At 43.1% G+C, this 27,976-nt stretch overlaps 1 protein-coding gene across 4 annotated transcripts in view; it reads left to right on the forward strand.

The window, feature by feature from the left end:
- Positions 1–1,511: 1,511 nt before the first annotated feature.
- LOC120044354 (homeobox protein PKNOX2-like) overlaps positions 1,512–27,976 on the forward strand; it is a 33,487-nt gene continuing 7,022 nt past the window's right edge. For 2 of the 4 annotated variants that reach the window (XM_038988977.1, XM_038988978.1), the window contains exons 1-4: positions 1,512–1,592; positions 5,225–5,361; positions 22,706–22,877; positions 24,663–24,848. In XM_038988977.1, the coding sequence (XP_038844905.1) occupies positions 1,512–1,592; positions 5,225–5,361; positions 22,706–22,877; positions 24,663–24,848 (576 nt within the window). Of the gene's footprint in view, positions 1,593–5,224; positions 5,362–22,705; positions 22,878–24,662; positions 24,849–25,233; positions 25,370–27,039; positions 27,138–27,976 lie in introns of all 4 variants that reach the window. The other 2 variants (XM_038988975.1, XM_038988976.1) reach the window with 2 other exon arrangements.

A 27,976-nucleotide genomic window follows, 5' to 3' on the forward strand; every position in this document is an offset into this window, starting at 1 on the left:
GGCTACCCAGACTATTTGCATTACCCCCCCCCCCCCCACCCCCTCTTTTACGCTGCTGCTACTCTCTGTTATTATCTATGCATAGTCACTTTAATAACTCTACCTACATGTACATATTACCTCAATTACCTCGACACCGGTGCCCCTGCACATTGACTCTGTACCGGTACCCCCTGTATATTGTTATTTTACTGCTGCTCTTTAATTACTTGTTCCTTTTATTTCTTATTCTTTTTCATATTTTTTAAACTACATTGTTGGTTAGGGGCTTGTAATTAAGTATTTCACTGTAAGGTATTGTTGTATTCGGCACATGTGACTAATAACATTTGATTTGATTTGATGGATTTTTAAAGTATCTGTGACCAACAGATGCATATCTGTATTCTCAGTCATGTGAAATCCATAGATTAGGGCCTAATTTATTTATTTCAATTGACTGATTTCCTTACATGAACTGTACCTCAGTAAAATCTTAGAAATTGTTGCATGTTGCATTTATATTTTTGTTCAGTGTACATAGAAACGCACCAAGCATGGTAAAAGTGAAAGTAGCACGGATAAACCACCCACTAAAGCTGATTAGGTAAATACCTGGGTGTTCATAACACTTCCCAGAGTAGGAGTGTTGATCTAGGATCATGTCCCCCCCTGTCAATGTAGTCTTATTCATCATGGTCTAAAAAGCACAACTGTAGCTCTCCTACTCTGAGATGCTTTATGAATACAGGGCCTGACCCTGGACCAGCAATTAGCCACTTCTTATATATATATATATTTGAACTAGGCAAGTCAGTTAAGAGCAAATTCTTATTTACAATGTCAGCCTACCCCAGCCAAACCCGGACGACACTGGGCCAATTGTGCGCCACCCTATGGGACTCCCAATCACAGCCGGATGTGATACAGCCTGGATTCAAACCAGGGACTGTAGTGACACCTCTTGCACTCAGAGTGCCTTAGACCGCTGCGCCACTCAGGAGACAAACACCTGATGTTTAAATGATAATGTACTCATTTATTTATTATACATTTATTTACCTCTTTCACCCCAATTTCATGGTATCCAATTGGTAGTTACAGTCTTGTCTCATCGATGAGGTCAAGAGCCATCTGTCCTCCGAAACACAACCCAACCAAGCCGCACTGCTTCTTGACACAGTGCCCACTTAACCCAGACGCCAGCCGCATCAATGTGTCGGAGGAAACACCGTACACCTGGCGACTGTATCAGCATGCACTGCGCCTGGCCCGCCACAGGAGTCACTAGCGTGCGATGGGACAAGGACATCCCTGCCGGCCAAACCCTCCCCTAACCCGGACGACGCTGGGCCAATTGTATGCCGCCCCATGGGTTTCCCGGTCGCGGCCAACTGCGACAGAGTCTGGACTCGAACCCTGAATCTTTAGTGGCACAGCCTTAGACCACTGCGCTACTCGTGAGGCGATAATGTACTCTTAACACTATGTGTGTTTGTGTCCCCCTGCAGGTCTCCATGTGAATCTGTCCCATGATGCAACATGTGTCCCCAGCACTAACAATGATGGCCACTCAGAGCGTTCCTCCACCATCGTACCAGGAGAGCCAACAGGTCAGTACACCACTAGTAGTCAGCTCAGGGTTGGGGTCAAAGCAGTTTTTATTTCAGCCAATTAAGGAAATGGATTAGAATGTAAATAATCAATTGAAAATTTCTTGCAGAAAACATTCTAGAGTATTTTATTTGTCTTTAGTCAAATGCACTTCCAAACAAACATTGTTATAAGAGCCTAACTCTTATAAACATTGTTATAAGAGTTAGACCAGACCTAACTGCAGATATAGGAGCAGTTTACCCTACCTCAATGTCAACCTGAGACCAACAGGGCAAATCCACCACTTTTCAACTTCATTGTCATTATCTCCAACACAATAACAGTGTGAAAACTCTGCTTTTTTGAGTTTTGTAGAAAAAATATGTAAAGTAAATAATTATACCTGTCACGTTCCTGACCTGTTTTTCCTTTGTTTAGCTTTGTTTAGTTGGTCAGGACGTGAGCTGGGTGGGCAGTCTATGTTATTTGTTTCTTGTTTAGGTTCATTGGTTAATTAGCCTTATATGGTTCTCAATCAGGGGCAGGTGTTTGACGTTTCCTCTGATTGAGAACCATATTAAGGTAGGCTGTTCACACCGTTTGTTTGTGGGTGATTGTCTTCCGTGTCTGTGTATGTACCACACGGGACTGTTTCGTTTGTTTAGTCTGTTCCTGTTCGTGCGTTCTTCGTGTTATGTAAGTTCTCATGTCCAGGTCGGTCTACGTCTTTTTTTGTTATTTTGTAATTTATCAAGTGTGCTTCGTGTTCGTCTTGTTTAAATAAATTCATCATGTATTCCACACAAGCTGCGTTTTGGTCCGATCCAGGCTCCTCCTCAGACGAGGAGGAGAACAATCGTTACAATACCCGATGACATCACCCGAAGTTAAAACATTTCAAAAACAAATGCTATGAGATTTTTGTATTTATTAGGGATCCCTTTTAGCTGCTGCCAAGGCATTTTTTAAAAACTTTTCCTTGTATCTTTTTAATCACAGTTCATAGCAACGCGCCATTTTCACATACACTACCGTTCAAAAGTTTGGGGTCACTTAGAAATGTCCTTGTTTTTGAAAGAAATGCAAAAAAAAAATGTCCATTAAAATAACATCACATTGATCAGAAATACAGTGTAGACATTGTTAATGTTGTAAATGACTATTGTAGCTGGAAACGGCAGAATTGTTATGGAATATCTACATTATCAGCAACCATCACTCCTGTATTCCAATGGCACGTTGTGTTAGCTAATCCAGGTTTATAATTTTAAAAGGCTAATTGATCATTAGAAAACCCTTTTGCAATTATGTTAGCACAGCTGACAACTGTTGTTATGATTAAAGAAGCAACAAAATGACCAGAAACAAATAACTTTCTTCTGAAACTCGTCAGTCTATTCTTGTTCTGAGAAATGAAGGCTATTCCATGCGAGAAATTGTCAAGTGTTATATAGTGTTATACCAGACACAGTGTTATACCAGATCTTCAGTTTCTTGGCAAGAACAAGAATAGACTGACACATTTCAGAATAAAGTTATTTTTTTCTGGCCATTTTGAGCCTGTAATCTAACCCACAAATGCTGATGCTCCAGATACTCAACTAGTCTAAAGAAGGCCAGTTTTATTGCTTCTTTAATCAGGACAACAGTTTAACTGTGCTAACATAATTGCAAAAGTGTTTTCTAATGATCAACTAGTCTTTTAATACAGACAGGTTCTACAGACTGTTGACATCTAGTGGAAGCCATAGGAAGTGCAAACTCATCCATATCTCGCTGTGATTTCAATAGGATCTTGGTTGAAAATCGACCAGCCTCAGAATTTCCACTTCCTGTTTGGATTTTTTCTCAGGTTTTTGTCTGCCATATGAGTTCTGTTATACTCACAGACATACTTAAAACAGTTTTGGAAACTTCAGAGTGTTTTCTATCCAATACTACTAATAATATGCATATATTAGCAACTATGACTGAGGAGCAGGCCGTTTACTCTGGGCACCTCTGTGCACCTTTCATCCAAGCTACTCAATACTGCCCCTGCAGCCATAAGAAGTTAAGCCATGTAGCTAGCTAGCTAGGTAAACAATGAACCATTATCCCAAATCATGACGTTACTACCCTGCATGAATCTGAAGGTAGCTAACCAACCAGGGTCAATGTTAGCTAGCTAACATTAGGCTATAACTAGCAACACAAATGTATCTGAGATATGAATAATAAGATCATACACGTAACGTTAGCTAGCGAGCCAGCCAGCTAACTTTAGCTAGCTAGCTAACAGTACACTTTAACTTGAAAGGAAAAAGGCTTTCTGTTAAATTAGAAATGTGTCATATCTGAAAATGTAGCTAGCTAGACATCAAGAATGGACGCTTCTCCCTGTCAGAGATGCCATGGTTGCCCTTAGTTTGAAGGTGTAATCCGGAGACAGATGTTTTCTCCATCTCCTTAGCTATTATCCTCTAATTCCACTGATTTCTAAACTTGATCCTCTAGAAAGTGGAGAGCAACACTTATGCAGTTCTACTACGTGATATATTTTCAAAATAGACGCATTAGGCAGGGATACCTAAACATACTGACCAGCTCAAATAGACAGAAGCGTGCTATATGGCTGACCAATCCGAATTGATCTCTCGGCATGTCCAGCCCACTTATTATCTCAGCCAATCATAGCTAGCTGGAAGGTTGCTCACTTTTTCTGTTGCTTAACAAATGGCATACAAGTTTGTTATTAAGGCACATGAAAGTTCACATGTTCTAGAGGGCATTTCTGCCAGAAAACACATTTTGATAATAATAAAAAGTTTACTTTCAAATGGCTTTCCTGTGAAGTAGTGACCCGCGACATACGCCTAGTTTCCTGACACGAGCCACATATGAGGTTGAAAAGTGGCAGAATTGCCCTTTAACCTTATCCTAGCTAAGCAGTATCCTAGAGAAGGAAGTAGAGTAGGTTCAATCAGAGCCTCACCATCCCCCTCCCTGTCTCCACTCTACCACTGTCTCCTTCCGCCCAGAGGATTAGTGACAGGGGAGAGCTCCCAAGCCACAGTCAGTGCAGGCAACAAAATGCAAATGAGAGCTAGTTAAGTGTGAAGAAGCTAATTTATTTCCCATTTGGAGCCGAGATTAAGATGCTTCCTCCCCAAACCAACACAGGGGGGATGGAGGACCCATTTCCTTCTCTCCAAAGACTGAGGGGGAAAAGGAGACGAGAGGAGGGGGTGGGAGAAAGAGAAAGAGGTGGAGGATCGACACGATTGAAGAGATGCATTGTACACATCCAGACCATCACATCAAAATAACACGCCCATCTTTCATAGGCCATGCGGAAAGATCAAGCTGGTTGTCTATCCACTCATGTAGTTCACAGAATCTGATAATGTGTGTGTGTGTGCCTGCTAGAGATGAGATAGTGGAACACAAAACCAGCCAGAAGAGGGCTAATGCACATACAGATCTGGGACCAGGCTACCGGTGTATGTAGTTGACTGTGGTTCTGAATGCATGAACAGATCTGGGACCAGGCTACCAGTCTATGCAGTTAACTGTGGTTCTGAGTTAGCTAATGCACAGACAGATCTGGGACCAGGGCTACCGTTCTATGTATTGAAGTTCACTGTGGTTCTGTTTGCTCTGCCCTCAGATGACGGGCACCACCCAACAGAACTCCAAGGCCCAACAGGTCCACATCTCAGCATCCTCGGAGGCTGGGAATAACCCCATCAGTGTGACCCTTGACCCCCAGGCCCAGCTGGAGTCAGATAAGCGGGCCGTTTACAGGTAAGACGTGGTCTCAAAGCATACATTTGTGCAATATACTGTACATTTTCTGTGCTATATACTGTAAATTCTCTCTGTTAGTTCATTCACACTAAGCACTCCAAAAAGTGGTAAGGCAAAACTCCCTTGAGGAGATTTTGAGAACCATCAGGCATTTAAAGGACACCTGTAAACAGACGCACGCACCCACTCCTGCATGGACGCACACACACACACACACACACACACACACACACACACACACACACACACACACACACACACACACACACACACACACACACACACACACACACACACACACACACACACACACACACACACACAAACAAACACACACACACACACACATTCAGTACACACTCCCAATGCTAAGGTAAGATTGAGCACGATGATGGTTGGTTTTCTCTATTTTCTCCAGGGTACTGGGTTTTGTGTAACCTATTGTGTGGTACATAACGTGTAAGGAATTATCTTTTCAAGTGCAGTATCACAATTAGGAAATCCTTGTAAGAGTAATTAAGTGAATAGACAGTTGAAAACTGAAAACTAAACATACATTTTGAAAAACATCCTCCTCTCCCAACTCATCACTTGAATATTAATGTACTTTCATAATGGGCTTTTATTATCTGTTAATGAAGAAAATGATTCACAGAACACAGAAATGTGTAATATGTTCAGCAATCTCCCAATGAGAAATCATGCTCCAGCAACAAACCGCTATTTTTGTGCTTCCAAGAAAAATACATCTTCTCCCCAATATCGTCTTCAGCAAACTCTATGATGACACTGCATGCTCTTTGTTCGGCTCACTGCACTGGCTCCTTGGCTCTCCCCTAGTGTGGTTATCCACTGCTCTTGTCTGAGTGTGCTCTTGGACCCATGGTTGGCTGGCTCAGGCCCCTTAGGCGAGTGCTGTGAAGGCCTCGCCAAGCCTGGGGCAGAATTTCTAAGCTCCTCTGAGATACAAGGCTTCTCTTTGATGGGAGCAGCCAGCCTGAGAGGGGCTGTGGGCGCTGGAAAAGACACTCAGCCCCAGGCCCACGCTGCCTGTTCACTCATTATCGTCCCTCCTGAAAACACACTCACAGGCGGGCTTGCAGCCATGCTCACACACACATGAACTCACACACAAATGAACACACACACACACACACAAACGTATGTACAGTATATTCATGCACACATACACACACAAGCACACAGACCGCTAACCCTACCACTTGAAGGGTATGAAACTGAAAGCAAAAAAGGGGCTTCAAAACGTTGCCTTTTCTTCCTCTTTGACACTTCCAAATGTCCTTAAAACATTCTAAACATCCACAGGCAGAGGAGACAGCTTCCTGTCTCCCACTTTATTGATCATCTCCTGTAGTGTGCTCACACCATGCAGCAGCACAACACACAACACATGCTGCTGCAATGCCAAAAGCTAACTCGACAGATATATTGTGGGTCAAATCAAATCAGAAATTAACATATTCTGTTTGTGCCAATTGATGAACACATTTTGGAAACCTTCTTGGATTAAAGACAGAATGCTTGTTTTTATATTTGGATGGCCTTGATGACAAAATGCTGTGTTATAATTAATAAAAGACTGATACGCAACTTTAAAGCATGCGTTCAATGAGTCAAATGTAGCCTCCAAAGCCATTGTCTCGACTCCCTCCCACTACTGTCAATGATGCAAGGGAAAGTTATACTGTACATTCTCAATCCCAAAAAAGCTGCTCCTCCCCTGTTCCGCACTGTTCCAATTCTCCGCCGCCATTTGGGGGTTGGAACGTTTTCAAAGTGATACCAGAGTTTGAATTAGCATCCCTGTAATTTATCCAGGAAGTTTGCAGCATCTCTCCCTTATTAATGTTTGTGCACACGTCAGTTCTTTCGCTAATGGCCTGGATAGTGAGTTTGTTGTGCACGGAGGACCTGTCTAGCTCCTCTATTCTCTTTGACGAGTCGTCACTTAATTATTACAGGCGGAATCAACTTGTGATAGCTGTAATTAGCCTAACGAGTTACGAAGCTCCCGATGAAGAAGCGCTAGATTGGGCTTGTCTTATTAGCGAGCTAGCAGGCGGTATGTTTTCCAGAGGTCGCTCCACTATGCCCAACTGATGGAGGCTGAACGAGAGATATTTATTTATTTATTGTGTACGTCTTTGTAAGTGAAATGTTGGTTGGGGAGATTTTAGCTACTTTGTTTTGATATGAAAAACAGTAGTAAAACTTAGATGAACTGTTTGTTTGCTTGTTTCACAAGGAAAACAGGAACACACAGTATCTCACAGAATCAATGTGCCAACTATTTCCGCCTTCATGGGTGGGTATATTGAGAAAAAGTTCTGTACATTAAGAAGTTAAAATACATGCAGTGAACTTGAAATCTACAGTGCTTTTCCACATTTTGTTGTGTTAGAGCCTGAATTTAAAATATATTTATGTTGCTTGCCTACACACAAGACCCCATAATGTCAAAGTGGAATTATGTTTTTAGAAAATCTTACAAATTAATAAAAAATGAAAAGCTGAAATTTCTTGAGTCAATAAGTATTATGGTGTTATGGCAAGTCTGAAAGTTCAGGAGTAATAATGTGCTTCACAAGTCATATAATAAGTTGCATGGACTTGCATGTGCAATAATAGTGTTTAACAAGATTTTTGACTGACTACCTCATCTCTGTACCCCACACATACAATTATCTTTAAGGTCCCTCAGTCGAGCAGTGAATTTCAAATACAGATTCAACCACAAAGACCAGGGAGGTTTTCCAATGCCTCGCAAAGAAGTCCACCTATTGATAGATGGGTAAAATTTTAAAAAAAGCAGACATTGAATATCCCTTTGAGCATGGTGAAGTTATTAATTACCCTTAAAATACACCCAGTCACTACAAAGATATGGGCGTCCTTCCTAACTCAGTTGTTGGAGAGGAAGGAAACTGCTCAGGGATTTCACCATGAGGCTGTCATGGAAATTCTTACACAGGGATACTCGAAGTCAATCTTAAATTAATCATCCTTTATTTGTCAGTGCGCTGGAGAGGTTCCAACCAACTCAATGCACCCCCTGGGAAGTACCAGCAGTTGTCTTATATATGCCTATACACAGACAAGTTATATTTGCATGATTTAGCATAATTAATTAATCATTACCATTTTGTTTCATTCATGTGACTGACCAATACTGGTTCATAACATGTCACAGACCAATACCTCACGAGGCTTCTTCTCTCTAATGCTGAGACCTTGAAACTGAGATATCTTTCATTCGTTCTCAAAACAAGGTCTGGGCGTACTTCCAAATTGTAGATACTGATAAGTGATGATTCGTTAAGTCAGTCACTTGCATGAACACAGAAATTGGTTATTAGAACAGCACACGGATAGAACACAGAAATTAGTTATAAGAAAAGCACAAACATTACAATTCCCATTACAAGACCAATGGTGACTTTAAAACAGTTACAGTTTAATGGCTGTGATAGGAAAAACTGAGGATGGATCAACAACATTGTAGCTACTCCACAATATTAACCTAAATGACAGAGTGAAAAGAAGGAAGCCTGTACAGAATAAAAACAGAGTGAAAAGAAGCAAGCCTGTACAAAATACCTGTTTGCAATAAGGCAATAAAGTAAAACTGCAAACAAATTGGCAAACAAATTAACTTTATGTCCTGAATACAAAGTGTTATGTTTGGGGCAAATCCAACACAACACATCAATGAGCACCACTCTCAATATTTTTATAAGGATGGTGGTGGCTGTTAATCAGTTAATGGATACGCTTGTCATCGGCAAGGACTATGGAGTTTTTTTTAGGATAAAAAGAAACAGAATAGAGCTAATCACAGGCAAAATCCTACAGGAAAACCTGGTTCAGTCTGCTTTCCAAAAGACATTGGGAGACAAATTAATATTTCAGCAGGAAGGTAATATATAACACAAGGCCAAATATACACCAGAATTGCTTACCAAGACGACAGACTTAAGTCAGCATGAAAATTGATGGCAAAACTTGAAAATGTCTGTATAGCAATGATCAACAATCATCTTGAAAGAGCTTGAAGAATTTAAAAAATAATAATGTGCAAATATTGTACAATCCAGGTGTACAAAGCTCTTAGAGACTTACCCCAAAGGTGATTCTAAGATGTATTGACTCAGGGGTGTGAATACTTATGTAAATAACATATTTCTGGATTTCATTTTCAATACATTTGCAAAAAGTTGTAAAAAAATATTTTCACTTTATCATTATGGGGTATTTGTTTGTAGATGGGTGACAAAAAAACAACATTTTAATCCATTTTAATTCAGGCTATAACACAACAAAATGTAGAATAAGTCAAGGGGGATGAATACTTTCTGAAGGCACAGTACAGAATGGTTGACAAAATGAACCACAACTCTGTTTCACACAAAAGTCCCATATTTGTCATACATCCTCAATCTCAAAATGGAAAGCAAACAGCGTTACATGCTATAACACTTTTATTTTCAACCTTTGACATTGGTGCCATCCTTTTTCTAATGGGCCCAAATTGCAGTCCAAAGCCCTGTATGTGGTGTGTCACTCTACACCGTAGTGGGTCTTGGCTGAAACCTTCTAATGCTGATCTGCCCGAGACATAGCCTCGTTATTGTTATTTATTGTGTTACTATTCTTCTATTTTTGTTTGTTCATTTTCTTAATTTTTAACTATGTGTTGTAGGGACAGGGCTAGTAAGTAAGCATTTCATGGCAAAGACTACACCATGTGACAAATGCAATTTGAAGTGTGTGTTTGCTGCCACTTATTGAACTCCAGTGGATGGACGGATTCACAGGGAAGCGAGGAATGAGAGAGTATGTGTGTGTGTGTGTGTGTTAGCGAGCACACACGTGTGTGCACCCATAGAGCAAAGAGGTGCAGCGGCGAGGCAAAGACATCCCGTATCATACACTATGGGAACACTTTTAATTTGACAGTGCCCTGGAATGGGGGGCGCCATGCAGGATGTCTGCTCACAGACTTCAGTAATGCACCATAAAGTCTGTTTACCTTCACCGCTGTGAAGCTCTCGCCGCTATTTTGTCTCCCATCTGACCGCTCCCACATTCCTTAACGACCAGCGCTGTTTGATGGCGCAAAGCTAGCCACCCGTGTTCCTTAAAAAAGGCTTCCCTTCGAGAGTTCAGCGGGCTGGCTGAAAGGTGTTTGTGTCAGAGCCCAATGGTTTATTGGCATGGTCAGTCTGATCTCTGGTTGGTTCCTCACCGTTTGACTTGACTGAGAAGGTTGAGAGAGGAAGGGCTGCAGGATATTCGTGGGAGAGTTTGTCAAGCGATTTTAACTTTGATATTGTTACGGATACAGAGAACTGGGTGCTTGTGGAAGTAAGCATCTTTCGATAATGTTAGTCACAGGAACATTAACAACCACAGCTGATATGACTGAATAGATTTAAACGGCCTGGACAGTTTGAATGGTGAATACAAACTATAACTTGAAATGAGTAACATGAAAAGATTACACTGGCTTAACTGGATCAATGAAAGTGTCACGCTCTGATGATAGGAAGGTGACACACCAGCCCATCTGCCTCCGTCTCCCATGGGCCCACTTGCGCTCTACAACTGGACTGTGACAGAGACAGAGAATACAAGCACGCAGGCAGATATGTGCACACGCACGCACACACACTTCAGATCTCACATACCGCAGACACTACACCCGGTGCCGGCTTTGCCCATCTATCCCGCATTGCAGGTGATGGAGGGAGGATGGACCAACAATGACTGTGTATATGAATGGATAAATCAAATCAAATCAAATTGGTCACATACAGATGGTTAGCAGATGTTATTGTGAAATGCTTATGCTTCTAGATCCGACAGTGCAGCAGTATCTAACAGGTCATATCTAACAATTCCACAACAAAACCTAATATCTAACAAATTCCACAGCAAAACCTAATATCTAACAAATTCCACAGCAAAACCTAATATCTAACAAATTCCACAGCAAAACCTAATATCTAACAAATTCCACAGAAAAACCTAATACACACTAGTAAAGGAATGGGATGAGAATATATAAGTATAAAATATATGTGTGAGCAGTGACAGAGCGGCTAAGATAAAATAAATATTAAAGAATAGATAGGGAAGGATACAGTACACATTATATACATATGAGATGAGTAATGCGTGATATGTAAACATTCTTAAAGTGGCATTATTAAAGTGACTAGTGTTCCATTTATTAAAGTGGCCAACGATATCAAGTCTGTAGGTAGGCAGCCACCTCTCTGTGCTAGTGGTGGCTATTTAACAATCTGATGGCCTTGAGATAGAAGCTGTTTTTTAATCTCTCTGTCCCAGCTTTGATGCACCTGTACTGACCTCGCCTTCTGTATGGAAGCGGGTTGAACAGGCAGTGGCTCGGGTGGTTATTGTCCTTGATTATCTTTTTTACCTTCCTGTGACATCGGGTGTTGTAGGTGGCCTGGAGGGCAGGTAGTTTGCCCGCGGTGATGCGTTGTGCAGACCGCTCCACACTCTGAAGAGCCTTGCGGTTGTGGGCGGTGCAGTTGCCTTACCAGGCGGTGATACAGCCCGACACGATGCTCTCAATTGTGCACCTGTAAAAGTTAGTGAGTGTTTTCGGTGACAAACCAAATTTTTTCAGCCTTCTGAGGTTTTTCAGCCTTCACCACACTGTCTGTGTGCATGAACCATTTCAGTTTGTCGGTGATATGTACACCAAGGAACTTAAAACGTCCCACCTTCTCCACTGCTGTCCCGTCGATGTGGATAGGGGGGTGCTCCCTTTGCTGTTTCCTGAAGTCCACGATCATCTCTTTTGTTTTGCTGACATTAAGTGAGAGGTTATTTTCCTGACACCACACTCCCAGGGCCCTCACCTCCTCCCTGTAGGCTGTCTCATCGTTGTTGGTAATCAAGCCTTCCACTGTTGTGTCGTCTGCAAACTTGATGGTTGAGTTGGAGGCGTGCATGGCCACGCAGTCGCGGGTGAACAGGGAGTACAGGAGGGGGCTGAGAACGCACCCTTGTGGGGCCCCAGTGTTGAGGATCAGCGGAGTGGAGATATTGTTTCCTACCTCCACCACCTGGGGGCGGCGCGTCAGGAAGTCCAGGACCCAGTTGCACAGGGCGGGGTCGAGACCCAGGGTCTCAAGCTTAATGATGAGTTTGGAGGGTACTATGGTGTTGAATGCTGAGCTGTAGTTAATGAACAGCATTCTTACATAGGTATTCCTCTTGTCCACATGGGATAGGGCAGTGTGATAGCGATTGTATCGTCTGTGGACCTATTGGGGAGGTAAGCAAATTGAAGTGGGTCTAGGGTGACAGGTAGGGTGGAGGTGATATGATCCTTGACTAGTCTCTCAAAGCACTTCATGATGACAGAAATGAGTGCTACGGGGCGATAGTAATTTGTTCAGTTACCTTAGCTTTCTTGGGAACAGAAACAATGGTGGCCATCTTGAAGCATGTGGGGACAGCAGACTGGGATAGGGATTGATTGAATATGTCCGTAAACACACCTGCCAGCTGGTCTGCGCATGCTCTGAGGACGCGGCTATGGATGCCGTCTGGGCCGGCAGCCTTGTGAGGGTTAACACGTGTAAAATGTTTTACTCACGTCGGCCACGGAGAAGGAGAGCCCACAGTCTTTGGTACCGGGCAGCGTCAGTGGCACTGTATTGTCCTCAAAGCGCGCAAAGAAGTTGTTTAATTTGTCTGGAAGCAAGATGTCGATGTCCTTCGACAGGGCTGGTTTTCTTTTTGTAATTCGTGATTGTCTGTAGACCCTGCCACATACGTCTCGTGTTTGAGCCTTTGAATTGCGACTCCACTTTGTCTCTATACTGACACTTTGCTTGTTTGATTGCCTTACATGATTAAATACTGTGGTACGTGCTTTCAGTTTTGCTCTAATTGTAACGGCTTTCGTCTGGTGAAGGAGAAGACGACCAAGGTGCAGCGTGGTAAGTATTCATTTTAATATAAAAAATAAACTGAACACTGAAATGACAAAAATAATAAAGAGCGAGAACAAAAACGAAACAGTTCTGTAAGGAATACGCACAAAACAGAAAACAATCACCCACCACCAAAATGGGGAAAACAGCTTACCTAAGTATGATTCTCAATCAGAGACAACGATCGACAGCTGCCTCTGATTGTGAACCATACCAGGCCAAACACAGAAATGGAAAACATAGAAAAACAACATAGAATGCAAACCCCAACTCACGCCCTGACCAAACCAAAATAAAGACATAAAAAAGGAACTAAGGTCAGAATGTGAGACGAATACTGCCATCAATCCATGGTTTCTGGTTAGGCAGGTTTTTAATGGTCACAGTGGGTACAACATCTCCTATACACTTCCTTATAAACTTGCTCACCGAGTCAGCATATACGTCAATATTATTATCTGAGGCTACCCGGAACATATCCCAGTCCACGTGATCGAAGCAATCTTGAAGCGTGGGATCCAATTGGTCAGACCAGCGTTGGATAGACCTAAGCCCGGGCGCTTCCTTTTTAGTTTCTGCCTATATGAGGGGAGCAACAAGATGGAGTCATTGTCAGATTTTCTAAAAGGAGGGCAGGGGAGGGCCTTGTAGGATTGTGGAAGTTAGAGTCGCAATGGTCAAGCGTGTTACTCGCTTGTGTACAGCAATCGATATTCTGATAGAATTTAGGTAGCCTTGTTCTCAAATTATCTTTGTTAAAATCCCCAGCTACATTAACTGCAGCCTCAAGATATATGGTTTCCAGTTTGCATAAAGTCCAGTGAAGTTCCTTGATGGCTGTCTTGGTATCCGCTTGCGGGGGGATATACACGGCTGTGACCGAGGAGAGTTCTCTTGGGAGATAATTTGGTTGGTATTTGATTGTGAGGCATTCTAGGTCAGGTGAACAAAAGGAGTTGAGTTCCTGTATGTTGTTACAATTACACCATGAGTCGTTAATGTCAGGGTTTGTGTGCAGAGATGTAGCGGAGTCAAGTGCAGGACACAGGTGTTGAGCAAAACAACGGCGTTTACTCAAAATACAAGCAAAAATTCCTCATAGGGAATATAACAAACACACATGCACCAACAACAACCACTAACGAAAACAAACAATCACGGACAGAACAGAAATGTATGCCAGAGGGTTAAATAGGGAACATGATAGGGGAATTGAAACCAGGTGTGTGTAATACAGACTAAACAAAACGAAACTGAAAAATGGATCGGTGGTGACTAGAAAGCTGGTGACGTCGACCGCCGAACACCACCCGAACAAGGAGAAGGGCCGACTTCGGCGGAAGTCGTTACAGTTAATCATGAAACGTACACCCCCGCCCTTCTTCTTACCGGAGAGATGTTTATTCCTGTCGGCGCGATGCACTGAAAATCCCGTTGGCTGTATGGACTCCGACAGCATGTCCCCAGCTAGCCATGTTTCTGTGAAACAGAGCATGTTACAATCCTGGATATCTCTTTGGAATGCAACTCTTGCCCTGATTTCGTCGACTTTGTTAAATAGGGACTGGACTTTAGCGAGTAATATACTCGGAAGCGGTGGGTGGTGTACGCGCATCCGAAGCCTCACTAGAAGACCGCTCTGGCACCTTCTCCTCCAGTGGTGTTTTGGGTCGGCCTCTGGAATCAGTTCAAATGTCCTGGGAGGCGCAGACAAAGGATCCGCTTTGGGACAGTCATATTCCTGATCGTAGTGCTGGTTGTGCTGGTAAGTTGACGTCTCTCTGATATCCAATAGTTCTTCTCGGTTGTATGTAATAACACTTAAATAACACATCGATCACGTGACACCATTCATTCTTATGTGAAGACTCAATAGGACATTGAAGCCAAATGAAGTTGGTTTTAAGAAGGCGTCTCATGGAGACATAACATGTGTAGTTGGGGCTACTCCAGGAAGTGACGTTACAGGCTAGCTCAGTGCTGCTCCCTCTCATTGAGTATCTCAAGTTGAAGGTCAACCGGGATACTGCAGGCTGCCATTAGCAACTAAATTATCCTTATATCCTCTGTGTGCGATCTGAAAATAATCAGTTATAGAACATGCATCGGTGTATTTGAAGCAATTATTGGTACCATGATTGTCTTTGAATTTTTTATTTATTTACACAAAGGTTAACCACGAAGATCGACATTTTTCCATTCACTATGGAAAATTAGGAGATCCTGTTTTCTGCTAACAATGCCTGCAGTACCGCGGCCGGCCTTGAACTTCCAGTCGTTCTCCCCTGGGATGGACAAGGGAAGAAAGAGAGCGAAAGAGAGAATAGGAGAGACCGAGAAATAAATAGGGGGAAGAAATACAGAAGGGAGGTGGGAGGACAAGACAGAAGGAAGGAAGTAAAAGAGAAAAAGGAGGAGGCAGAGAGATGGGCTGCCGTTAAACTCACTGTGTGTGTGTGTGCATGCTTGCGTGTGTGTGCGTTTCCTTGTGCGTGTGCATGCTCGCTTGCGTACATGTATGTGCATGTGTGTGTGTGTGTGCACGTGTATGTGTGCCCCCTGCACAGGGTGTGCTTCAGACATGTAGCCTGGGGGAGAGGGCCTTGTCGAGAGCACACACAGCGTGGTTCCTGCCACAAACTGGGTCCTAATAAAGCGCCCGGCATATGGCAGGACTGATTAGAATGGCAAACACGGTGAACACACAGATAGAGCCCCCCCCACCCCCCCTCCCCCTCCTCTAACGTTCTTCACCCCCTGGGTGGGTTGCCAAAAGCTTCCCAACAAAAACAGTGGCAGAGAAAAAATTGGAATAGCAAAACATGGTTGCTCTTGAGGTTCGGCACCTTTTGTCCAATTACGGAAATACTTACATTTTACATGTTTTTTCTGAACAAGTGTTTTTTTTCTACCACAGGTACTACAGGTATTTATGCTTACAGATTTACTCCCATTGTATATGGAGAAAGAACTGAAAAATGACCTTATGAATAAATAAGTCCCCACAATTATAGGTACAGATCGATAAGCCAAGGTATATAAACTCAGAATGCACACACCCTTGCTAGTGATAGCAAGGCCACAAACCTGTACGCAATTAGTATCACATCATGGTTGCGTTCGATACGGCACCCTATTTCCTATGTGCACCACTTTGGACCAAAACATAGTGAATAGGGTGCCAATATAGTCAATTGAGTGCCATTTCAGATGCACCCCATGCCTTTGATTCACGTATGATACTGCAGAAAAAGGGTAGGTTTTTCATAACCATTCCCCAACCTTAATGTTTAAGTGAACACGTATCGTGCGAGTGTGATTCATGGAGGACCGTTTCGGTGGGGTGTTTTGTCGTGGCTCAGTTGGTGCAGGAGGAGAGACTTTGTGCTGACTGACTCCACGCTCACTCCCTCCGTCCTGTAAATGGCTCTTTTATGGCCCGGGTAACGATCCCCCCGTCGGTCGTCTCCATTCCGTCGCACTGCAGATAGAGACTGGCTGTTTTTTTGGTGCCCGATGTGGGGCTAAATGGTGTCCATATTAGGACAGCCTTAGTATCAGAAAGACTTATACAGGTAAGGTGTGCATTCACCTCAGTCTGATCCACTCCCTGATCTACCACTGTCTGTTCCCTAAGCATGAAACCGTGTAGCCTCCATTCAAGCTATGAGTATAAGAAATAAAATGCTCACAATTTGCACAGCTTGGGTTAAGGCATACAGCAGTACCAAGATAGTGACCATTAAATCAAGGGAAACAAAATGTGACACATTATTCAATAGAACTGAGAAAATACTTTCATGTTTATTACTTGGTAGGCCTACATTTATTTGCACCGACCTGAGCAGCTGATTGAACGTAGAACCATGTAAATGTCCAAAACCAGGAAAAATATCCTAAACCAGGCAAAGGTCCATGAATGTTATGTGCCTGGAGCCTTACCGTTTAATAAATACATATAAAATAAGGATTACATTGTGTAATTACTGCTATTGTTTATTTGCCTGACAACTCACCTTGAATTTAATTCCGCTGCTCTATCAATCACTACATACATTCAGTCTGAAACTGCCATCCTAGAAGTCGTTTGTGTGACTTCAAAATGAGGGGTGTCTTACAAAACAAATTAATCAGCGATTGGATCGTCTCTAACAAGTCTAACCAATCAGAGTATCAAAGTTGATCATGTAGGCCAGCTCTGGCCCAACCCATCAGATTCTGGGACCAATCAGAATGGTCAGAATATGTTCGCATTCTATGGATTGTCGGCAAGGGATGCAAATCCAGACTCATTGTGGAGAAGAAACGTTTTTCTCTTACTGTGGTGTTGTAGGTGTGGGCCAGTTGGCCAATAAAACCTATTGTGTACCCATAATGCCCCGGGGTTATGAGAAGAAGCCCCGCGGCATCATATCTCCATTTCATCAGTTGTGTGTGTGTGCGTGTGCGTGTGCGCCTGTCTGTGTGTTTACAGAAAGCACTACTGAGGAAGGGGGAACAAACATTTCACTCCAGAGCTGGAAACCATCACCAGTGAGAATGGCTATTGGAATCAATAACATGATAAATTCCTATATTTATCTGGGTTTTCATTTGAGATTAGTTCAATACGTGGACCTATTTTTACTCTCATAAGACAATAACTGTCTATAACACTTAGATATCTTAGCCCTAGTTCACCGCTCCATCGCCTCACCGAACTAAAAAATACGTCACTTTCTCTTTGGAATAGCGTGGATAGAGTGCTGTCTGAAACCATGCAGGGGTAGTTCGCCTCGTCAGACCTTTGACAATAGTTCGGCAGGCTCTGCCGCTCTTTGGGCGTGGTATGGGTTAAGCACGCCTCTGTTTCATACAGCGCGCCAGAGCAGTTCTTCCAGTGTCGGTTGAAATGGTAATGCATATTAATATATGTTAATTGCATGCAAATAAAGGTTGCTTCGCTACAACACCCACAACGGAAGCACAATCATGGCCTCGGATTGGGACAAACTCTTTTCACTCTGTGGGCGGTGGTATACATTACAGTGGCCGTGGTTTTTAAAGTGCAAGGACTGTCCGATGCACATGCACTTTCAACTGGAAACCCTCCGCCTGGGACCTCATTCATAACTTAAACTATGGTGGGTTACTACGTATAGTTTACAATTGCACTTTCATATTAGTACATACTTTTGCTTAATTTCCTCTTCATCTATTGGTTAATATTATCCACTCCCCTTTCATTTCTGGTCATTCATTTCACCTGTCACTGCTGTGCACCCTGAAGAAGGCCTGTGAGCCGCACTGTGTTGGTGTATTTTCTTTACATTTTTACTATTCAATAGCCACTAAAATAAAGGCTTTTAACTTTTCCACAAGAGTGCCTTGGTTTTTTGAAGTAGGATGTTTTTACCCAGCTACAACTTACTTTGGTCACTATAAATTATACCCCATTCTCCGATTACATGTTTTATTTAACTAGGCAAGTCAGAACAAATTCTTATTTACAATGACAGCCTACCCCGGCTCAACCTGGACTATGCTGGGCCAATTGTGCGCCACCCTATGGGACTCCCAATCCAAATCGGATGTGATACAGCCTGGATTCAAACCAAGGACTGAAATGACACCTCTTGCACTGAGATGCAGTGCCTTAGACTGCTGCACCACTCTGAATCACCTCTCTTTCTATCTTCATTTGATGCCAAAACAGCGGTCCCTATTTTTTTGCATTTTTCATTGCCAAAATGAAAGATGTGTAATGAAAAGCTTTGATTGCTAGCCAACAAACAATGTCAATCTACTAAATTTACCTGAATGAAATATCAGAAACTGATCGCACGTGTGTGTGTGGCTATAAAAGACAGATAGTAACAATGTAGGTGAGATTTAATCAAATTTCACTGCGATTGGTTAGTCAACATGCAATAATACCTGTCAATCGCTGAGATGAATTATTTGTATTGCTGGCTTCATTAAAAACTGTTAATCGGATGGATTTTTTTTTGTCTTATTTATTTTTTGGGGTCCTATACATGAGACCAACTTTACCATGCTATCCTGGAGGCATACTTACCCAACCAGTCTCGTTACTTTGCGTGAATGATATCTCTCAATTTCAAACAATGCGAAATTTGAAAACAAATTCATTTGTTTAGCTTCTTTCTGTTCTGTGACTGCATGAAATAGCAAACATAATGTGAATTCAGCGATTTACATTTGTTTACTTCATCTTTGGGGCTCCCTGATGAAACTGTAACATCCATTACTGTAGTTAAGTTTAGCCAAACTGTACTTTATGGCTTAGCAGTGCGTTAAAAAGATTCCACGATCCGAACATGAGCGAATTATTGGCTTGTTCTCGATACTGTGTGGATTCCACTGAAATCTACACCCACCGTTATGTATAGCACCGCCCACCGACCAGAAGGGCGTGAAAAGAGTATCCCCCCTTCGATTCACATGTGGACGCGTTAGAACAGACCCAGGGTCTGTTTCTGTGGCGGCAGAAATGCTAAAAGGCTTATTCATGGTTAGTATAGTTTTTGGTGCTCTTTGAACCAGCAATAAAAACATGACTTCTCAACACAGAGGTTGAAGCATTCATAACGGATGGACACTACATCAACATATGAATTACTTTGCCATCTCGGGAGAAAATAGAACGTGTACGCTGCACAGTAATATCGCTATCGCTAACATACCTCATGGTTTATTTTAGGGAGGAGAAGACGCTTTGTGATTCCTTAGTTAAAGGGAGTTATGAAATCTGAAGACACGTTACGTTAACCGAGACACAGTAAACCGATCATATTCACTGTTTCAAACATTAACTTCTGTGCTGCACAGAAATGTGATTGGTCTTTGCCTTTTTAGTGCAATAAACTTTGTAGTTTCTTTAGCACAGAAGAGGTCGCTCTTATGCCTGAATTCGACCCGAAACCAACTGTAGTGTTGAGATCGGTTGTATGAAACCAATCAGTATGTCATGAAAAGCTCTCAACCGTGCCAGCCCGCTCTTCATTTCTATTCACTTCCACTCACCAAAAGTTCGGCATCTGAACTGTGCGTTAGATCACCAGCAAGTTAAATAATTGAACACCTGCCATAGCATAGGACCTGAAAAACAAGCCATGATGAACATATTACTCCTTTGCAGTCAGCCCCTCTCCCTTGCCCCCCCCTCCACTCCTATCCTCTATCTTCTCTTTCGTTCATCCCCTTCCTCTGTGTGCGGTTTCAGAGGGAGGAAGTAGTTGGCACTTATAGTGAACCCCTCTCTCTCTCTCTCTCTCTCTCTCTCTCTCTCTCTCTCTCTCTCGCACGCCCCGTGAATGAGGCCGGGAGGACTGCAGCTCAGCGCTCTGCGCATGGCCGCCTGTTTAGTATTCGTCTCACGTCTGGCCGAGGGAGCCGCATTAAATTGGGATCAGGCAGATTAGAGTCTAATATAGTGGGCTATTAAAGGCTGCGAGCCATGGGTTAGAGCCAGAGCAGGGGCCCACTCTCCCAGCATCCTAGAGTAGCCCTGTGTGCTACATGCCCACTTCCCCCCTACCTACCTACTCTCTCACGCCACATATACACACACACACGCGTGCACGTTCGCAGATGGATGTATGCTTACACGTAGGCACAGACCAACGCACACACACACACAAACACACACACACCACTTTAGTACAGAGACGGATGCAGGGAGGTCATGTTTTTGGGGGAGATTTTAATTAATTGTCATGTTGTTTCATGTTATGAGGTGCCTCTGCTATTTTGGGTTTTACAACATGAAATACGCAAAGCTATAAAGGTTATTGGTACTATAGTGTGCTTGATGAAGTGTTCTTAGTGTTTGAATAGTTTTGTGATACATGCACATTCAAAGGCTTTTTCCTGGCATTTGTATGATTATTAAGGAGTGATTAAGATGTTTTTATCTTCTATTCGATTTGATTTGCTATTGTTTTCTGTTTTAGTCTTGTCCAGTTAATTCTACACAAGTATCCATAAACTTTGTCCAACTCTGTGAATTCTGCCAAAACATTGATACTCATTGATATACTGTATATTCTCTCCTTAACATTGAACAGGCATTATTGCCTGAGTTGCAGAAGTTGGAACTACTATATTAAACAGAGGGGGATTTGCAGATGGATCATTGGACCATATTACTGAGTGGTCTGACCTTTGTGACATTGGCCATAAAAGACAGATGGTAACAATGTAGGTGACATTCACTGTTATCGCAATGGACCATATCTTCACTACTTAACGTCATCTTCATATTGATTCATACCAGAACTAAATGTCCTAGGGAATATGAGAAAACTATCCAAACTAGGGTTGTGAAATTCCAAGAACTCTCCCAAAAGCCCCAGGTTTTCAGAATTCATGGTTTGAGGATTTACAGAATCAGAAGGGATTAAGCAAGAATTTTTGGACTTTTGCAACACTAATCCAAACTATTGATAACACAGTGATATGAGGTTGCGTCAAACAGTTTGTTCATTGTTTTGTTTTGCTTGTCAGGAGGTGAAAAAGGAGTTTGCGTGCACTTCAATCAGACGCTATTTCAGATGCTATTTCAGACGCTATTTCAGATGCTATTTCAGATGCTATTTCAGACGCTATTTCAGACGCTATTTCAGACGCTATTTCAGACGCTATTTCAGACGCTATTTCAGACGCTATTTCAGACGCTATTTCAGATGCTATTTCAGCGTTTTAATTGCATCTGATTGAAGTGTGTGGAGGCTCCTTTTTCACTCAATCATATGCATTTCCCACTTGGCACCGACATCAATTCAACATTTATTCCACGTCATTTCATTGACAACGTTTATTCAACCAGTGTGTGCCCAGTGGATTACTCCTGCACCTTTACTGAGCTTGGCGACTGGGTGTGCAGTAGATCATCTCAGTGCCTACTGTTCGCTTTGTCTGTTGCATTTGTCAGTGGAGTTAACAATCAAGTTGACTTGCTTATGCGGTTCCTGGGTGTAAGACATAGAGCATTGTTGCAGTACAACAATACTGTATCAAGAACACAATGCACAACAAAACCTCAAACTTCAGTCTTCCCGTTTAATGGTCATTTCGGATTGAGCCTTTACTGTGAATGTGGTTTCAGAGAACGCAGGAACATTGCATTTAAAAGGAGCATTGTCGACCTCAGACTGTAAACATGATACACATACCACAAATACCGATACAGCGAGAGCAGTATCCATAACAAACAACATTTCCTCTTCTCAAACAGAGTTTAAAAAAACTTTGCACCTGGAACTACTTCTTATATGGCAATCAAGATACAGCTAGAGCAGTTATAAAGTCTAACTACTTCCTTTTTTCTCCTATCCTTCCAGACATCCCCTATTCCCACTGCTGGCCCTGCTGTTTGAGAAGTGTGAGCAGGCCACCCAGGGCTCTGAGTGCATCACCTCTGCCAGCTTCGATGTGGACATCGAGAACTTTGTGCACCAGCAGGAGCAGGACCACAAGCCATTCTTCAGCGAGGACCCCGACCTGGACAACCTGGTTAGTACCCTGCCTGGGGGGCATCTCAATAGTCTAGCGTGACTTCTTCATTAAGGAGGCATCTCAATAGTCTTAACGGCTTCCTCATGTTGAGGAAGTATCTCAATAGTCTAACGTAGCTTACTAATGTTGAGGATGATTTGCTTCCTCTACTGGTGGAGGCAGTCATTACATATCCCTTTCACATACGTCCCGTTTTATTTCCCACTCATATCAATTTGTCTTATTTCCTCTCTCACCCTTTCTCATGTACATGGTTCTCTCTTCTAGACTATCAATTAGCTCTCTCTCTCTCTCTCTCTCTCTCTCTCTCTCTCTCTCTCTCTCTCTCTCTCTCTCTCTCTCTCTCTCTCTCTCTCTCTCTCTCTCTCTCTCTCTCTCTCTCTCTCTCTCTCTCTCTCTCTCTCTCTCTCTCTCTCACATGCAGACACGTCTACCCCTTTCCCTTCCATCTCCTTTGTCTCTCTAAATATTTATTTATATTCACCCTTTCTCTCTCTCTTCCCCTTTCCCACTCTCCCCCCTCATGATCTTTCCCTCCCACCCTTCCATGACAGCTAGCAGTAATTAGAAATTAGGAGAAATAGGGAAGGTGGCTGGGGAGAGAGAGAGATGGAAGGTCGGCTCTCATCATTATGGGGGTACTCGGCCGACAAGTGGTGCGGCAGTCAATTAACCCCGCATCTGTGTGCTTTACGAGGTGCCGGCCGCGGACTGGCCCTGGCACACACTAACTCTTCCACAGGACAGTAATGCTGAAGCTGACTGGCCGAGATGGCACTTGGCTCCCGATTAAACAAGCGGCAGTAATTGGCAGATTTATCTCCTCCTTGGCCAAGCACTTTTCCGCCCCATTCTGGTGCCCTTGAGTGCTGACTTTGAGGGAGTGAGCACTGGGAGGAGAAGCCTGGTTGGAAAAAGGACACAGTTTGGATCATGGTGAAGGATTTTGAGAGGGCTCATGGATTAGCAGGTGTTATGTCAAGGGCTATCTTAGAACGTTCAGAGACTGACTAGGGCTAGCACATCATTTGTAAGGCACATGAGGGGGCTGTCCAGAAACAACCCCTAGCCCCTGGGCACATCATTGCCAATATTATTATTTACCTTTGGTTCAAACTGGAGAAGGCAACCATGGAGCTAGCCAATGTTGAGCGAGCATAGCATTCAGGCTAGCATGTAGCCTACTTCCCTAGTCATTGAGCCTGCTGGCTTTGCCTCTCTCTTCTCAGATGGTGAAGGCCGTCCAGGTGATCAGGTTCAGCCCTGGGTTCAAATACTATTTCAAATATCTCAATTACTTTCACATACAATTGAAATAAGTGTTCAGATATATTTTTATTTGAAAAGACAAGAAGTAAAAATGTTTATGTATTTGGAAATACACTTGGAATGTATTTGAACAATTCAAATACACTGCCTCAAATACACTCCCATGCATTTATCCAGATATTTGAAAATAGTATTTGAAGTATCTGAAAATCCTCTTAAATACAATTGATCAAATAACCATTCAAATACTAAAATAAAAGTACATGTTTTTGGCTGTGTATTTGTAAATACTCAAATACACACCAATTCTTTTTTTTTTTTTACCAGATACTCAAATACAAATGCATTTGAACACAGGTCTGCTAAGGTTACACCATTCTAAAACTGGAGAAATCAACAATAGAGCTAGCTAAAGTTGAGCCAATCTAGACTAGCATTCAGGCTAGCATGTAGCGTCCTTCCTTCCCCAATCATTGAGCTTGCATATAGTCCTCTCTCTCTCTCCCTCCCAAGATGGTGAAGGCCATCCAGGTGCTGAGGATCCACCTTCTGGAGCTGGAGAAGGTTAACGAGCTCTGCAAGGACTTCTGCAACCGCTACATCACCTGCCTCAAGACCAAGATGCACAGCGACAACCTGCTTCGCAATGACCTGGGCGGGCCCTACTCGCCCTCGCACACCTCGCTCAGCCTGCAGCAGGTAAGGCGGACACTTACACATATGTTGCATGCACATACGTACAAACTCTAAACATAGTGTATCTGGTATGCACTTTCAAGGAGCCAACTACGTTAATGTTTTCGTGTTTTTCTGAAGGACCATTATACTTGTGTCCAAACATCTGAGCCGTATTCATTAGTCTAATACATTGTGTAACGTTTGGATAGAACGTTTTGAAGAACAGATATGTCTCCTACATGTAGCACTAAGGAATCATCAGCTCTGTTCATGGCATTTTTATCCGCAACATTCTGTACTTTCATGTTTCAAGTTTCAAATTGTATTAGTCGTATGTACATCCTGAACGGCCCTTCTCAACCCCCTTACTGGTTCCTTCTCTTCCTATGACCTCTGACCTCACCAGGACCTCCTCCAGACATCCTCTCCGTCCATGACATCAGTCTCCAGCTCCGTCAACTCCTCGGGCATCATGGTGCACACCGGGACCCTGCAACAGGGTAACATTGCCATGACTACCATCAACTCCCAGGTGGTGTCAGGCCTTTCCACCTTCCTCAACCCAGTTCTATGGGTACCTCACCTTCCCTGATATTACATCATACAACAAGTGTCCCTTATACCTCTACATTGTAGTGACATGGGCAGAAACAGTGTATGTACAAATTGTACAAAGTGTTCTACTCTGCATGCACAACATTTAAAATTAAAACAACATTAGAGTGAGAGAAGGTTTAGCCACAATGTTTTGCATTAAGTATTTATCAATTATTATTTCAGCAACTGCTTGCTGGTAGGTCACATCATATCCTACGTCAAATGGAGGCTGTTGACATATAATTATGAAAATACATTTTGTGTTAATGGTGTTCTACACTATATACACAAAAGTATGTGGACACCCCTTCAAATTTGCCACACCCGTTGCTGACAAGTTTTTAAAATCGAGCACATAGCCATGCAATCTCCATAGACAAACATTGGCAGTAGAATGGCACGTACTGAAGAGCTCAGTGACTTTTAACGTGGCACCGTCATTAGATGACAACTTTCCAACAAGTCAGTTCATAAATTTCTCCTCTGCTAGAGCTGCCCCGGTAAGTGCTGTTATTGTGAAGTGGAAACTTCTAGGAGCAACAATGGCTCAGCCGTGAAGTGGTAGGCAACACAAGCTCACAGAACGGGACTGCCGAGTGCTGAAGCGCATAAAAATTCTCTGTCCTGGGTTGCAACACTCGCTACTGTGTTCCAAACTTCCTGTGGAAGCAAAGTCAGCACAAGAACTGTTCGTTGGAAGCTTCATGAAACGGATTTCCATGGCCTAGCAGCTGCACACAAGCCTAAGATCACTATGCACAATGCCAAGCCTCGGCTGGTGTGGTGTAAAGATCACCGCCATTGGACTCGCATTGGACTCGGAAATGCGTTGGAGCAGTGGAAACACGTTCTATGGAGTGATGAATCGAGCACAAAGCGAGGTACATACAGAAATGGTTTGTCGAGATCGGTGTGGAAGAACTTGACTGGCCTGCACAGAGCCCTGACCTCAACCCCATCAAACACCTTTGGGATGATTTGGAACGCCGACTGCGAGCCAGGCCTAATTACCCAACATCAGTGCCCAACCTCACTAATGCTCTTGTGGATGAATGGAAGCAAATCCCAGCAGAAATGTTCCAACATCTAGTGGAAATCCTTCCCAGAAGAGTGGAGCCTGTCATAGCAGCAAAGGGGGACCAACTCCATATTAATGCCCATGATTTTGGAACGAGATGTTCGACGAGCAGGTGTCCACATACATTTGGTAATGTAGTGTATATCACTCAAAAGTGTGGCTGGGTTTCTTGTTATTATGCACAGAAAAAAGTTACCCCTGCCCTCCGGAAATCCCTTTCAACTTAGAATGATAATCTCATTCCATCTTTCTCTTTGATCGCAAGACATTCAAAGCTCAAATTAATACCCGTGATTAGAGAATCTAAATTAGTGCTAATTAGTAGCAAAAGAACAACTCATGAAAGAATACAGCTTTTTTTTTCGTGCTTCATTCGCACCGACGTGCTTTTGCCTTCCTTGTTTACATGTTGTTGTTGTTGTTATTGTTTTGGTAGGGTTAGATAATAGAGCTCTCGAGCCGAAATGGTGCAAGGCCGACTGCTTTTCACAGAAGAAGAAGCCACTCGACTCTTATGACCGCAAATTATCCCCTCAGGTGGCACCTTGTATCAGCCGGTTGCCATGGTGACATCGCAAGGGCAGGTGTTAACCCAGGGACTCCCCCAGGGGACCATCCAGATCCAGAATTCACAGGTGAGGCCGTCAGCTGCTCTTCTAGCATATACCTGCCTCTCCTGCCATAAGATGTAGAGATGGATAATGTCTAACAACTCCAAATAATCTCACTGTCATGCATACCATTGTTTTTGCTTGCCATTAGCTGTCATCAAGTGGTGGGCCTCTCTGTTATGAACATGATACGACAGTGTGAAATGAATATTAGAGTAATAGTGTAATAGCTAACGTGTCATTGGTAAACTTATGACATTTCAGCACACTGTTTTTGCAAGGTATCACTTGTTTATTATGCTAATGTTTCAGCCTTTAGCCTATGTGCTAACGTTTCCTCCTTGACAAAATGTTAGTACAATAAACAAGTGACTTGTTTATTTTAATTTGAAGTCCAACACACCTGCAAAGAAAGCTCTAAATGTCAGAGTTTGCGAGTGCATGTCCCTTTAAACTCCTGCAATCCCCATGGCCTGAAGAACCTCACATAGGTGGTCAATATTTGAGTCAGACTGTCAGACCAACCGTATGCTCGCCTACGGAGCAGACTGTGGGGTGCTCTGCTCTGCAGGCGTATTAGAAAGCCACAGTGTCAGCCAGGCAGGTAATTCTGTGTTTGACAGACAGCGGCGGCCTCAGTGAATACCCAGGACCCAGCCGAGGCGGCACTCTACACGTGGTCTGGGAATAGAGTGCAGCCCCGTAGCTACATCACCGACAAGCTCCCGGTAATGATACCCCGGCTTGGTGCCGCCAATTAATTCAACCCCGCTTTTCCGGAACACAAATTCCCAGTGCCGAGGGGGATAGGGGGAGGGATTTCCACGTGACACCCCAGCTGCACCTGTAATAAGGCTTATTTT

This window comes from Salvelinus namaycush, chromosome 3, assembly GCF_016432855.1.
Source record: "Salvelinus namaycush isolate Seneca chromosome 3, SaNama_1.0, whole genome shotgun sequence".
Classification (NCBI taxonomy): Eukaryota; Metazoa; Chordata; class Actinopteri; order Salmoniformes; family Salmonidae; genus Salvelinus; species Salvelinus namaycush.